The sequence below is a fragment of the Cololabis saira genome, chromosome 9 (genome assembly GCF_033807715.1).
Source record: "Cololabis saira isolate AMF1-May2022 chromosome 9, fColSai1.1, whole genome shotgun sequence".
Taxonomy (NCBI): Eukaryota; Metazoa; Chordata; class Actinopteri; order Beloniformes; family Belonidae; genus Cololabis; species Cololabis saira.
In genome coordinates this window covers 23281130-23296206 of record NC_084595.1, presented here as the reverse complement: position 1 = coordinate 23296206, position 15077 = coordinate 23281130, and the positions used below count along the sequence as shown (strand labels likewise).

General features: G+C 43.9%; 1 protein-coding gene across 4 annotated transcripts in view; it reads right to left on the bottom strand.

Moving 5' to 3' along the window:
- LOC133450318 (tetratricopeptide repeat protein 28-like) overlaps positions 1-15077 on the bottom strand; it is a 204394-nt gene that overhangs the window by 16903 nt on the left and 172414 nt on the right. For all 4 annotated transcript variants that reach the window (XM_061728843.1, XM_061728844.1, XM_061728845.1 and 1 more), the window contains 5 exons: positions 11811-12607; positions 11159-11703; positions 9061-9584; positions 3659-3768; positions 621-750 (listed from right to left, as the gene is read on the bottom strand). In XM_061728843.1, coding sequence (XP_061584827.1) covers positions 621-750; positions 3659-3768; positions 9061-9584; positions 11159-11703; positions 11811-12607 — 2106 coding nt within the window. The remainder of the gene's footprint in view (positions 1-620; positions 751-3658; positions 3769-9060; positions 9585-11158; positions 11704-11810; positions 12608-15077) is intronic.

The window sequence follows — 15077 nt, the reverse complement described above, 5'->3', positions numbered from 1 at the left end:
TGTTTTAAATTATCTCTAAAATACACTAAAAGCAATTATCCATCATCCAATTTGTTTCTCATCTCTTGGTTACATTGTTAGGCTTCTTTATCCATGAAAATATTGGTTTTAATATTTTTGGTGTGGGAACTCTGGGCCTTTTTTTGTCAGTTTAGCCCTTAATTTCAATTTTAAAAACTGGTAAAATGAGCCTCAAGAGAATCATATGAATAAATAAACGCTTGTTACGGAGAGGTATTAGAACACATATCTTAGATACATTTGTTTCATTTATTTTTTCATTTTAATATTATTAACTATAGTAACATCTATGGTGTTATGGGTAAATTTTGACCCATTTACTTCAAGGAAATGGAAAAAAAGTAAAAGGTAACAATTTCAACCAGAGCATTTTATAATTTAGTGAAAAAAAAATGGTGCATATTATTTTGTTGAAATAAAGGTTCCTGACAAAGTCAAAAAGCCTTGATGCAATAAACGCATTTTTGTGGTAGTTTTACGAATTTAAAACCTAAGAACGGGTCGGTGGCGACCCTAACAACAGACGAAGGTTAAAAAAAGGGCATAAAACATTGTTATCTAACTGCATAAAGAAGTGGGAAAGATATTTGTTGGCTCACCAAGGCTGACAAGGACCCTTTGGAGAGCCTGGTAGCAGGAGGTTTGCAGGTCAAACAGAGAGAGTTTATAGTCGGTGCTGTGCTGGGCTTCATGGCGGATGGTCTCGAACAGTGCAGACGCCCGGTAGAGCTGAGTGTAAACAACAGCGACAGTGTTTTTAGACCTTTCAGTCACAGCATGACTATGTTATTATCATCGACGCCTGAAAGCAGACTTCCCCAGTCATAGCTTTGATAAACGGAGGAATTTCTCTTTATGCAAACTGTCGTGATGGTGTTTGAAATACATTTTGGATAAAGAATGTCTCCCAGCTGCCGTGTGTATGTTTGTGTGGGTGCACGTTCAGGCTCTCAAAGACAGACGGGGTTTCCGCCACTAGATGGTAGCATTCCTCCTCACAGGTCAGTACTAATCACGCCTTCCATTTCTGCATTCCTCTCAACCACGGAAAGCATTATAAAGTAGTTTGGTGAATGACCATCAAACACACATAAATGCTCCATCTGTTCCTATTTTCCTGGACCTGTGAAAGCGCAGTGGGACGCTAAACAATTGCCTGTGAATCCTGGATAGACAGAGTCTAAGGGAAATAAATGCAGAGAATTCAATGGACCTGTTGGTCTTATTGGACCTTTCTATTCAGTGCCAGACAGTGGATTGATGGAAAGAGAGAGACAATGGAAAAAATGGGGCGGCAGGCAATGCTGCACACCGGCCAAGCAGAGCTGACCAGGACTGCTGATTCATGTAAGCGTTTATTGATTTCCTATTTCTGTCACCTATAGCAAGCCCTGTAGGATGACTGAGGCTACTACAGAACCACTCTCCAGGAGTCCAGGTCCAGCAGAGAGTGTAAAACACTCACACTGCTTGACCGTAGTTCATACCAGATAAAGAGCTGCGGTGGAGGAAGCCTGGCGAGGATTAAATGAATGCACTGTGAGACAGAGTCTGTTCATTTCATGGGAGCGCTCATATATGTATCCACAGAAACCGTTGAGGCACATACCAAGGTCATGCAGGAAAGTGTGTCAAAAGAGGTGGTGGTGGGGAGGGGGAGGCGGTGGAGATCACCAGAAAAGAGAGAAAAAAAAAAACAAAAAACGGCGAGTTATGCTGCTTTTGTGCCACTGATGGGGCTCTGCCATGATTGCTGCAATGTCATTTCAGTACTTTAAGGCTTGCAAATATTCAATTTACGATCGAAACTGATTCCTCATGGTGTCTTTCCTCCGACTTGACCCTTTGTAACCCGGAAGGAAAGGGAAACGAGGAAAGTGGAGCTCCTGGTTGTGGCGCAAGTAAAAGCTGCAACATTCCAAAGCTGCTGTGTATTCAGATAAGCACGATTTTGTTTTACCGCCACTGACACGAACACCACTTTAATCTGACATGTTAAGTGAACATCGAGATCATGCTGAACCTGTCATGTGAGCAGAGTTTGACACATGCATAGCTCTAATGATTTCTTATAGAATAACCTCCGTCGGGAGTACTCATCCTCCACGCTCGATGATATCAGATGCGAGGCCTTAATCTGCAGCAGACCTCTGATATTCAAGGAAGCACAAATTCATCGATTTGTACTTGCTGAGATATGAATGTAAGCGCCTCTCAGGGGGGAGCAGACACTGCTGAAATAGCTGATTACAATCAGGACATGTCAATCAGTAAGTCATATGGAACCCCGGGATCACAGTTAGGGTGCTAAAATACACTTAAGCTTAAATATATAGAGAATGAAGAACATGAGGCCAAGCACTCCCAATCTACACCCATGGCTGCTTCATAAATTTAAATTCAGGCCATTACAATCGTGACAGGAAGTGGGTCAGAGTATTTACCAAGGTTATTTGTACCAGCAGGCCGGCTCATGAATAACTACTTGATCTATACCGTGAGGACAAACGTATTCTTCCCCACTACCGATTCACCCTGAGGGCTACGAGTGCACAGGTAAATAAATAAGAAATAACCTTTTAAAAAGCTGAGGTGGTTATAGGGAAAGAATTGTATCATAGCTATTTGCAACAAGGCCGACACAATATTTAGGATTGTTGAGGTCTTTGAGTTTGAACTGCAAAGTAAATGTGCAGTGGAAAATATGCTGCATTGGCTTGTTAGAATAATATTTTGCTTTAATTGAACACAAATTCCTCAATATGACTCATGAGCACACGGGCTCTGCTCTAGTCGCCACCTTGGTCCAATCTTTCTTTCCAAGCTCTGGTTACAGATAATTGCAAACAGACAAAGTTACTTTTTGAGAAGTATGATGCAGGACCTAAAAAACAAAAAGCTATCTGGGTCACCTAGATGTAAATTGTGTGTGTGTGTCATAACAAAAACATCTTGGACTAGATTTTGAAAAGGAAGGCAGCTTAAAAACATCCCCACAGACACATGTGACAGCCACCGCTGTCGGTTGACTGTCAGACTTATGTGGATACAAAAGCCAGGGAGGGAAAAAAGATAGAGGAGAAATTCAAATGTTGAACTGTGATGTGTGGACAGACGGCAGAGAGAGATGTTAAGGGGATATTCCATGCTTGCCAGGTGGGCAGTCGGCTGAAGAGGAGGAGGCGTGAATGCATGTGTGATGCAAAGGTTTGGGGCTCCTGAGACTAAATAGACTGATACAAAAAAAATCTTCACTCGTCTGTCTGGTGGGATGACAGCGTTTACCAGCTCAATAGACCTGCTGCCATCAGCCACGTCCAAGCTCTATAACCACATCTCCTTCCTTTTTTTTTTCTTCCTCTCATGGTTTTCTCACTCCTCTGGGCTTTTTCTTTTACCATAAGGTTATTACTGAAAGCTTATTTCCCACCCTTTATGTGTTTGGACATCCACGTCCACCTCTCATTTGCAAGCTTTGCCAACCACTAAGCCAACAGATGTGGGCTTATTGGAGGTCAGTTTCAACTACAAGGGGAGGATTTGCTGGAAGGAGTCCAGAGCGAGCAGAGGATATGAGAGGAGAAATGAGTCAAGGTGACTCAAGGCAAGAAGAGGAAAAGAGTGCGAGATACTTTACCTGATGTTGGGCCTCCTCCAGATTCCCACTGGCCCACAGCGAGAGCCCCAGACGATGGCGGATCTTTGCCTCGTCCTCACGCCGAGCCAGCTGCTCTGCCAGCCGCAAGCCTGTCAGAAGGGGAGGGAAAGAGGCACACGAGAGGGAGAGAGAGAGAGAGAGAGAGAGAGAGAGAGAGAGAGAGAGAGAGAGAGAGAGAGAGAGAGAGAGAGAGAGAGAGTAAGAATCATTCAGAGCAGGCTGACTCTTATGTATCTTTGTGAGTAACAGATGTAAGCATAGCATGGTACTGATGTTCTGACAGTGAACCAGTTTGGATATTTGGCTTCAGTTGTAAGAAACTGCTCATGCAAAAGGCTTAAAACGCACACGGACTTCTGGCATAGGGGGAGACTGTTAGAGCACTAATCGGACTGCATAGTAATCAATGCAGAGGATTGACTGGATGAGCAAACACAAATACGGGGGTAATGCTTGCATAAAGGAAGCTGCACAATATCACAAAGATGTCGACAAATATTTGCCGACAGACTGATGAGCTACTAATGGACTGTATGCAAATATGCAGTCAGAGTCTACGTTGTGATAGTTTATTTGCTGCGTTTTCAGAGCTGATCATCTGAAATTAGCATGTAGACGTGTATGGCTAGGGGTGTGCCATTAGCAAGTGTGCCTATGTCACATCACTCGGGGAGCAATCAGAAGATTTTTTCTTATGATTTAAAAGAAGAAGAAAAAAAAAGCCTCTGAACCACACAACACCCACAAGGTGCTAAATGCACAGCGCGCATTCCACAGTCTATAAAAAAGCATTGCTTGCTTAACACAGGCTCTGTATTTGCATGTCTATTCTCTCCTCCCGCCTGTGTGATGAAGGGGGTCAACACACTTTTTGGTCATAGAGGAGAGAAAATGGGCCAAGCCAACTTAGTCTGAGTCTGCTTTTCTCTGCTTTCCTGGAAAACAGTCTGTGGCTGGTCCAGATAAGCCAAGAACAGAGAGTGTGACCTGAAAAAGGCAGCCTATTCTGCAAGTCCAGCACGCCACGAAGCCATAGACTTCATGGCTCCTCCACGGCCACGCTAGTCAGCAGCCTTTGAAGCCAAAGCCTGCAACAGTCTCCTCTCTCCCCTTATCTTTTCGCACACCCTCCCTCAGCTTGCCTGCCTGCCCTCTTCCCCCATGCATCTGCTGTGCTCCTGTACCACCTCCTCTCATCTCTGTGCTTCTATCCCCCCCCCCTCACTCTCTACCTGTTTCATCTTTACTGTTGTGGCAGCGCTTGCGGGGACTCTGCACTGCTTAGGGCTCATTAGGCGCTGGAACAGGAGAGAGGAAACAGATCTAAATTACCCTTTTCATTTTCTGACATCCTCACCCCTCACTCATCTCAACTCCAGCTCTAAGCCTTTCATCTGCACATACACAAATGCACACATGCACACTCACACACACATGCACACTCACCCGCAAAACCTCTCTCCTTCTCCTCGCTTTTCTGTGATACTTCTTTATGATCAAGCCTGAATGTCAACCAACTCTATGTTTTCTTTATTCTCCAGCTGACAGTGAAATAATACATGTGAATTATGACTCATGCAGTTCTCTGTCTTTCCCCTCTGCCACCCCCCCCCACCTTGCCTTCTAACTTACTCATTCCCTCTCCTCTCCCGCTCTGTATCATTCAGTGTCTGTCACTGTCACCGTGTGTGCCTTCAGTGCACCCGGCAAGCACAGTCACGTCGCGGCGGCTGACATGCGGATGCGGCCGTGGCTGGCTGCACCCTGAAGAGCAACTGGAGAACACTTTAAAGGCTGCTTGACGGCCGGGAGAGACATCCGCCCGGAGCCCCCGAGACTCACGCAACCTCCTCGTCTCTGTGACTCCACATACACATTACATCTCTAACAAATAACCTGGCACATACAGGCGCGTGACACACGGCAACAAAGCGTCCTTTGATCATGACCGTGTGCGGAACAGTGAACAAGCGTATGTGATATCGTTGAAAAATGAGGATAACAGTGTACGGTTTCAGACCATTTCCACAGGGAGAAGGCCCTGCTTGTGATGCGCTGGACTGGGCAGATGAAAAGTGCCACAAATAGGTGAGTACCCAACAACAAAAGAGTGCTAGAAAGCTACTCTGCTTAAATTAAACAGATAAAAAATATATATTAAAAAAAAAATTCAATCTATGTGGCATTCTCATTACAAATTGTCAGCTAAGACGAGCTATTCTGCATGAGTGAACTTCTAAGGCGCATGGGCTGCGGGATATTAAAGAAAACATCAAAAATGTCTTAAAGTTCACCCGTCTTAAGTGCTGCTCAGACGACAGTCATTTGCACCAACCCAGACTTATATAATGCTGCTAAGCCCGCCGAATAATATGAGATAGAGCGGAAAGCTACGGTAATTCATTTTTCAATTTTACAAATTGTAATGAAAAAAAAGAGAAAACAATGGTACATATAGTTTGAGCGCTCCCGGGTCAGAATGATGGCGACTGTGAATAGTTAAGCTATGGCCTGATTTCAAAGAGGCATGAAATTAAAGACGACACATTTCTTTGATATTTGAATAAAGATTACCTTTGCGACAGTTATGGCTTTTAAAGGTTCAAAAATAACAAAAAGAGGAAAAGGATCTGTTAAAACACATTCAGCAGCCTGCATGGCAAGTACTTATTATCACCCACTTGTAAAAAATGTTTTGTAGGGACTGAGTCTTCAGGGGATTTTGTTCTGTTCTTCCTGCGAAAGGCTTCGTGTTCAGTGAGACTATTGAGCAGAAGTGCTACTTTCTGAAGTCTGTCTACAGATGTTTAGCTAAAAACAAGTGTCCTCTTTTCATTTGAGTCGGCTCTTTTTAACAAACGATGCTATGTTTGCAGGATTAATCCACACACATGCATAGCAGTTGGAGGCATGTTGTTTTCATTTAAGTTTCAGCCCTTTAACATTTAACCTTGAACCCCAACCGATTACGGCCAATTTTTTATCAATCCACAAGACATGTTTCCAAAAGGTATTACACTCGCAGAGATAGTGAAAACTTCTGACACTGAATTTCTGGGTTGCAGTAGAGGCTTTGTTTGATGAGAAGTGATATTTGTGCACTTGTAGTTGGGCAGTAGGACTGCCTTAAGACTTCCTGAAGGTCTTCTGTAGTCACACTGAGCTTTTGATATGGAAAGTCCGTCATCTCACAAGCAGTCCTACGGGAAAGCTTTACGGGTTGTCAGAGCTCAACTTCACATCCAGCATTCCTGAGGTTTTTCTGTTTCTCAATGACATTCTGAAGTGTCGCCATAAAAAGCCTTGCTGTGAGACAACCCTAGCTGCTGGTCATTTGCGTCACCGAGCCTTTCCCAAAAATGACTCTGAAGCAGCCACAATCTTGAGCCAATGAAGGCCTGAGACCTCACAAAAAGGTTACGGCCACTCAAAACTATTGTTTCTCCTTTTTCTGTCTCTGTCTCTGTCTCTGTCTCTGTCTCTCTCTGTCATCTAAAATTGTACAAAACACATATAAAGTGATTAGGGCTGGGCGATTTTGGACAAAAATAAAATCCCGATTTTTCTCTCTGAAAACCCGATTTTCGATTTCGATTTTTTTGGTAAAACTACAAAAGACTATGGAATAAATTGTTTCAAATATTTTATCTTTATTTTTAAAGAAAAATAGCAAACAAATTTCCCTATTGGGAATGAAGTGCAATTGAAAGATACTGTAAATCCTCCTTGAGTTTAGTAAAGTGACAACATTTACAATTTTCTTCACCAAAGATGACTAGACGAGCTCTGTCTGTAATGCAGCCAGCTGCAAAAAAGGAAAATCGATTTTCCGATTTTCCTTTTTTAACATCGATTTTGATTAATAAATCCGATTTAGATTTAAAATCGATTAATCGCACAGCCCTAAAAGTGATACATTAATCTTAGATAAATAGACTTTGATCAATATCCATGCTTTTTTGTCTTTTGGAGATCAGTTTGTCATAATCTCACACTGGACCACACTGGTTCAATGAGACTATTGATTGTGTTAATCGTTGAAAAATTAATTCTTCTAATTGGTATCCTTTAATTGCTATCATCTGTGAACATATCATGTGTATCACTACGCCACCCAGAAAACCTCTCTCTCTCAAACACACACACACACACACACACACACACACACACACACACACACACACACACACACACACACACACACACACACACACACACACACACACACACACACACACACACACACACACACACACACACACACACACAGGTTTGGAGGTTACATGATTTCAACAATATCTGCACTAGCTCAGAGCTGTCTCTCTAGCTCATCTCCCAATTAGTCTTTTTTGGGGAAACAAAAACAAAAAGCAAGCACAAAGTGTAGGGAAAAAAATAGGAGCAGAAATAGAAAAAAAAAAAAAAAATTGAAAACTGAAAGGGGAAAAAAAACAACATGCCAACTTTTCGGTTTGGGTAGGTTGGCCAGAAATAATTGGCTGTCAAGGATAGTGAAGGCACTGTTCTTTTTCAAAGCCATGCAAGGAACAATACAAGGGCAGAGCAGGGGACAACTGGAGGACAGGGTGGAGACAGACTCGGCCGTCCCTTTGTTTCCATTAACGTTCAACAAGTACGCCTTCAGTGGGCGTCCGGGCCAGAGAAGACCCAGCCCGCTCTATCAATGGCTCGAGGGCGGCTTGAGGACAGCTAGAGGACGTTTGTTTGTGTCCTTTCACGTGTTCACCTTGCAGGGTAATTTATAAAAATGTCTTCTTTACGAAACTTCAATTTTCTTGGAAGCAAGCAGGGTTAGGGCTCTACCGCAGGGTGAAGGTTGGTTGTGTGGACATTTATCTCACATCAATGAATGCTTCTGCCTGCCACATCCTCACTGACAAACATGCATTTCTGAAATGCTAAGCTGCAGGTTTTAATTTCACCATAATCTATACGGGACAAAAAAAAGTGTGAGAGGCAGGGTTTTGACAGCCACGGTGTGAAAAGATTCTTTTGGCAGCTCGCTGCAAAGACACCTCTGAGAAAGTAGATACAGAGGTGTGAGGAACAGTTAGAAGTAAACATGAGAAATACCTTGGCGGCATTCTTTGCACAGGCAAACACACACAAATGCCGCTATACCTATACAGCTCAGAAGACAACACTGACGCATAATGCTCACACAAAATCCCCTTGTGCACGTAAAACGCAGAAGTACAAAAGCCCATACACACACGCATGCACGCAGCCTAATAAAAGTGTGGCAAAGGCTTAGCAATAAATAGGCTCTGAATTTCATATTCATGAATTCACAAACTCTAAGCCTATCAGCTCAGGCAACAAAGGCGATCCTCTCCCCCTGCTTCCCTCGATTCACTCACCTTCCTGCAGGTACATGACTGCCTGTGAGTAGTTTTGTAGTGCATGGTGTGTTCTCCCCAGGCTGCCGTAGGCCAGTGTTTTGGCGGCCAAGTCATTAGTCTGAGCTGCCACACTTAGGTGTTGTTCCTGGAAAACAACTGCCCTTTCATAGTTTCCTAGCGATTCGTAGGTGAGGCCTAGGTTGCCGTAGGCCCGGGCCTGGCGTGCAGCGCTTCCAGTTTCCTCTGCGATCTCCAGGTCACTCTGATGGCATCGCAGTGCCGTCTCGTACTCTCCCATGGCCTGGTAAACGGCACCCAAGCCGCAGCTGGCATCGCCCTCCAGTAGTCTGTCCCGGGTGTCGCGGGCGATGGCGAGCTGGCGCTCCAGACAGGAGATGGCCTGCTCGTAATTGCCCAGTTGGCTGTGGAGGGCACCGAGCTCTCCGTAGGCCTGAGCCTTGCCTCCACACTCCCCGAGCTCGTGCGCCACAACCAGCCGCTTCTCGAAACACACCAGCGACTGCTGCAGGTTTCCCATAGCCCTTCGGATGAAAACAGAGAGCCAGCGTGAAGTTGGAATGAAGCGCATATAAACATTCAACAAGACAGTCCACCATCATCTGCATTTTCTGCAAAAAAAATGTCAGCTCCGAGACATAAATGACATATTTAAAAAAAAAAAAACACTTTTTCCAGGCTTGGGACTATTTGTTTGAATTACGGAAGTCACAACCATACAGACATTTGTTTCGTTTGAGCTCACCGAGGATCAAAGAAAACCCTTCTCATTCAGTAAAACGTTAACATTTGAATCGCAGACTCTTGCCAAATGATAGCTGGAACCAACATATATTGTGGGCTCTCTCATAAGATGTGACAAGCTCCAAGGCTTATTGAATGTAATACATTTCCAAATTTATTTTTGCGCATTTGCTTAAAGCTGTAGGATAGATTTAAGATAAGGCCCCCCCCCCCCACATACACAGGCTGACTATCAATCATTTTGCCCAGAGCACGTCACAAACATTTCATGAAGGCATGAGGAAATTGTGTCAACTCGTGAAAAGAAATTGTATTATTGGGCTCTTTTTTGGGCCACCGCACTACTGGAGTTAAATCAATGCTTTCTTTGTGTGTTTATTCGCATGTATACCACACATGTCTAATCTCTCAGCAGAGAATTATTGGAAGACGGCATAGAGTTTGTGCTGCAGCAAGACTTTAATTCACAATGGTAAGTTTAGGTTTTGTGTGAAATATGAATTCAATTGTTCATCCTAACGCTGATGGGGGCAAATACGTATGTTTTGAATACGATAAGAAATTTTGAATGCACTTATTTTTGAAGGGTAATATTTGCCATCCGCTAGTTTGATATGGGTGATCCCTTCTTCCATCTGAATTTTTTATCCGCCTTCAGACTTCAAACAGACTTCACATTCTCAGCCACACAATTACCAGACTGCAGTTCAAATGGTGCATTACAAGAAAAAAGCCTTCAGTTTAATGAATGTTAATGTATTTGCCTGACTAAGAGCTGCGGGAAGATGAGAAGGGATTGTGTGTGGTGTCTTTTATTTCCTTCCGAACACACACATGGCAAATCCAGATCTGTTATTGCAGTGGTGTCATGCTGATGTCACACAATGAAAAGAAAATCATCTCCGAGTAGGATTTCAGCAAGCTGTTTGTGTTTTATTTTGCGGTAGCTTTTCCAGCAGATTTCAAAGCCGAGGAGAAATAAGAGGGAGAATAGACACAAGATGCAAGAAGTTGCCTTTAAAAAATGTGAGCTCCCGCCAGTTTCTGGCATCTATGTGCCAAACTACTTTGCATACAGATAAGGCAAGGGCCACTAGTCTGCTGCTGACACAGCAAGTACTAGATTCAGATCCAAGCACTGCTCATCAGAAAGATGTCTCTAACTACTGGGGTCCTTGATAGCGAGCACAAAAAGGGGCTAATTATATGCAAACTGCTGTGATTATATAAAAAAATGCAGTCAATAGCATTATCTGCTACAGCAAACGTCAGTGTGAACGAGAGGAAGATGAGGAAAGGTGTTTTTCCTGTAAGTTATAAAAATGGTGAATTTGAAACTAAATTCCAGGCTCACCTGTGTCCATTGCCTAAGCCTCTATAGGCCTTTTCCTGGTCCTGCAGGCGATTTAGGCTCTGTGCCACTGATAAATATTGGTCGTAGTACTTGATAGCTTCCTCAAAGTCTCCCAGAGCCTCGTAGCAATCTCCCAGGTTTCCATAAGCCCTGCCCCGGTCCATTACTGCTTCATTTCCACTCAGCTGCTGCAAAGTTGCCAGCTGCTGCTCCAGGTAGCCTATAGCCTCCTCCATCACTCCAACATTCATTTTGGTGATGCCCATGTTTCCATAGACCTGCGCCTCCACCACGGGATCCTTCAACCGCCGTCCCAGCTCTAGCTGCTCCTCGTAGCTCTTGAAGGCCATGGCGTACTTCCCGAGGGCCATGTAGACAGCCGCGAGGTGGCCATGGGCTTTGCACTCTCCTGGCACATCGCCGAGCTCTTGATACACTTCTAGCTCCTGGGTGTGGTAGCCAAGGGCCTTGTCATATTTCTGCACAAGTCTGTATGTGGCCCCGAGGGCGGCATAAGCACAGGCCTCCATCCTTCGCTCCTTAACCTGAAACAAAAAAAGAATTCCAGCTTGTCAACAGTGCAGACATGGGTGCATTTATTATTTATAAGACGAACTGGTCTATAAAATACATTTATTGTGACCGGCCTCACCTGATGAGCTAAGGCCAGCTGCTGCTCATAAAACTGAATGGCTCCAGCCACATCCTTTTTACAAACAAATATGTCTCCCAGGTTTCCTAGAGCTCTGAAACGAGCCTGTGCATTGTTCAGGGACTGAGCTAGTGACAGCAAGTACTTCTGGCACTCCTCTGCCTTGGTGAAGTCTCCTAGGGCCTTGAAAGCCAAACCAAGGTTACAGTACGCCTTGGCCTGACTCAGTTTGTCGTGCAGGTCCTTGGCCAGAGCTAGGTCCTGCTCATAGTATTTCACAGCGTCCTGGTAGTTGCCCAAGCAGTAGTGGGCGTAACCCAGGTTATGACAAACTTTACCTTCACTCTCCATGTCTTGGAGTTCGGGGGACAGTCGGAGGTACTGTTCATAGTAGGGCACAGCCTGAGGAAACTCTCCTCGGGAGCAGTGGAAATTCCCTAGATTGCCGAGAGCCCGTGCCTCACTCTGGACATCTCGGAGCTCCCGAGCGATGTTGAGGTGGTTCTGGTAATGCTGCAGAGCGCGATCATGCGCACCCAGGGCTTGGTAAGCCACGGCCAGGTTACCGTGGGTGGAGGCCTGCGAAGCCCGGTCATTAACCTCCATGGAGATCTGCAGTTCCTGGCGGTGGTAGCGAACGGCCTGGTCAAACGCTCCGAGAGCATTGTAGGCATTGCCCATATTACCGTAAGCCCGTCCCTGGGCGGCATAGTCATTCAGCTCCTGAGCTATAGCCAGGTGTGTTTTGTGGAGTTTCAGTGCAGTCTCGTAGTCCCCCTTCATTTGGTGAATGATACCTGCAGAGACGGAAGAGAGGGTGACGTTAAATACCCACTCCAGGAAAAATCGGAACTGAGGGGAAATTCAAGTGGCTCATTAACTCTTTGTATCAAAAACAAGTCAATCGTGTGTTAGAGCGTGTTCTCAGAGCCATCTGTTCTCTGCTTACTCAACACACTTGCCCACAGAATTATGGTCATTTAAGTGTAGTGCAATCAAACAGAGTTACTGTAACACCAAAATAGACTCCTTTGATTGTTTTAACTGTCTTTGATGACTGTGTCTTCCAGGGATTTTACCAAAGTCAACAACTTCTCCGGATGGGTGGAAATAGCTATGAGAGAATATGACCAAAAACAAAAAAAAGAGACAGAGAGAGAGAAAAGTGACAGAAACAGATGGGAAGCTCAGCAAACAATTTGAGATAAATGTGGAGAAACTATAAATAATGGAGAAGCCGGTGCATTGAGCAGATTATCTGATAAAATACCATCCTCTGAAAAATAATAGCTATACTTCACAAACACACAGACATCTCGCACACAAGAGTACATTTTCCCGACATCCTAATAAATGTATGCCCACAAGTGTGTATTACGGCACACATACGAATCCACGGCAGCGAACAAAGACTGAAAAGAGATACATCTACTGTAACGCTTTGCTAGTCTCTTAGACTCCTCTTTTAAAACGGTCAGTAATACTAATTACACTGATAGTGTTCAGTACTCATAGTTTTCTTTTCATCAGACAATTGAATAAGAAGAGATTGTAGATGAGATGTTTCATACATGTGACCGTTTCAGCTGTGAACCCCAGCCTTCGTCAGAGCATCATCAGATGTGCTGCTGAGGTGTAAAGAAAGGCCGGAGTTCACAGCCAAAACGGTCGCAGGCATGAACCATCTCTTCTAAAATCTCAACTGTCTGATGATAATAAAACTATAAATATAATATCATAGGAGACTAAATTAACCAGATCAATCTATGAAAGCATCAGTGTTTGCTGACAGTGAGTGCTGACTGGTGGACAGTAGGGATGGGCGTTATGGACTAAAAAATGTATCACGATTATTTCTGGCATTTATCCCGATAACGATAAAAATGACGATAAAAAAAAATACCAATTCAACTCCACCTTTGTAACTATGAATCTATCTCGCTCTCAGATCCGCCATGTTTGTCATCAACGGGAATTTATTCATTCATTCTTTCTCTTTCTTTCTTTCTTTCTTTCTTTCTTTCTTTCTTTCTTTCTTTCTTTCTTTCTTTCTTTCTTTCTTTCTTTCTTTCTTTCTTTCTTTCTTTCTTTCTTTCTTTCTTTCTTTCTTTCTTTCTTTCTTTCTTTCTTTCTTTCTTTCTTTCTTTCTTTCTTTCTTTCTTTCTTTCTTTCTTTCTTTCTTTCTTTCTTTCTTTCTTCCTTCCTTCCTTCCTTCCTTGTTTTCTCCCTTCCTTCCTTGTTTTCTTCCTTGTTTTCTCCCTTCCTTCCTTGTTTTCTTCCTTGTTTTCTTCCTTGTTTTCTTCCTTGTTTTCTCCCTTCCTTCCTTCCTTCCTTCCTTCCTTCCTTCCTTCCTTCCTTCCTTCCTTCCTTCCTTCCTTCCTTCCTTCCTTCCTTCCTTCCTTCCTTCCTTCCTTCCTTCCTTCCTTCCTTCCTTCCTTCCTTCCTTCCTTCCTTCCTTCCTTCCTTCCTTCCTTCCTTCCTTCCTTCCTTCCTTCCTTCCTTCCTTCCTTCCTTCCTTCCTTCCTTCCTTCCTTCCTTCCTTCCTTCCTTCCTTCCTTCCTTCCTTCCTTCCTTCCTTCCTTCCTTCCTTCCTTCCTTCCTTCCTTCCTTCCTTCCTTCCTTCCTTCCTTCCTTCCTTCCTTCCTTCCTTCCTTCCTTCCTTCCTTCCTTCCTTCCTTCCTTCCTTCCTTCCTTCCTTCCTTCCTTCCTTCCTTCCTTCCAAAAATCAGCTTTACACAAAAACATAATCAACGGGAATTTATCGTTTTTACCGCGTCATGACAAATTCTTATCGTGAGGAATTTTTTGGATCGTGAACGGTAAAATATCGCCCATTCCTAGTGGACAGAGAAAGACAAACCACCTGCAGGGTTAAAAAAGATTACAAAAATCTTCTCCATCCACTCATCCACCGAACAGATTGACCATCGCTTTGCTGCATCAGCTTGGACTAATGGCTTAGTAGGATGTGGGAAAAAGCCACTGATGGGACATGAGGAATGAGGACGGCTCAGGAGGCAGAGTGGGTGAAATCAGGAACAGTTATCACCCACTTGCTGTGGTTTGTGGTGAGTATATCTTGGTGTTGCTGGGTTTAGTTAACATGTGTGTTCTCCTGTTTATTCAATACTAAGCCCGCCACATTATGGCCTGAGCTTGGGCTACATAAACAGCAGGAACAGAACCAAACAGAAGGCTTAAATGATTGCAGAAGTCACTCACTGATGTGGCTAAACTGTAAAGCAGAACATTATGGAGAATAATATC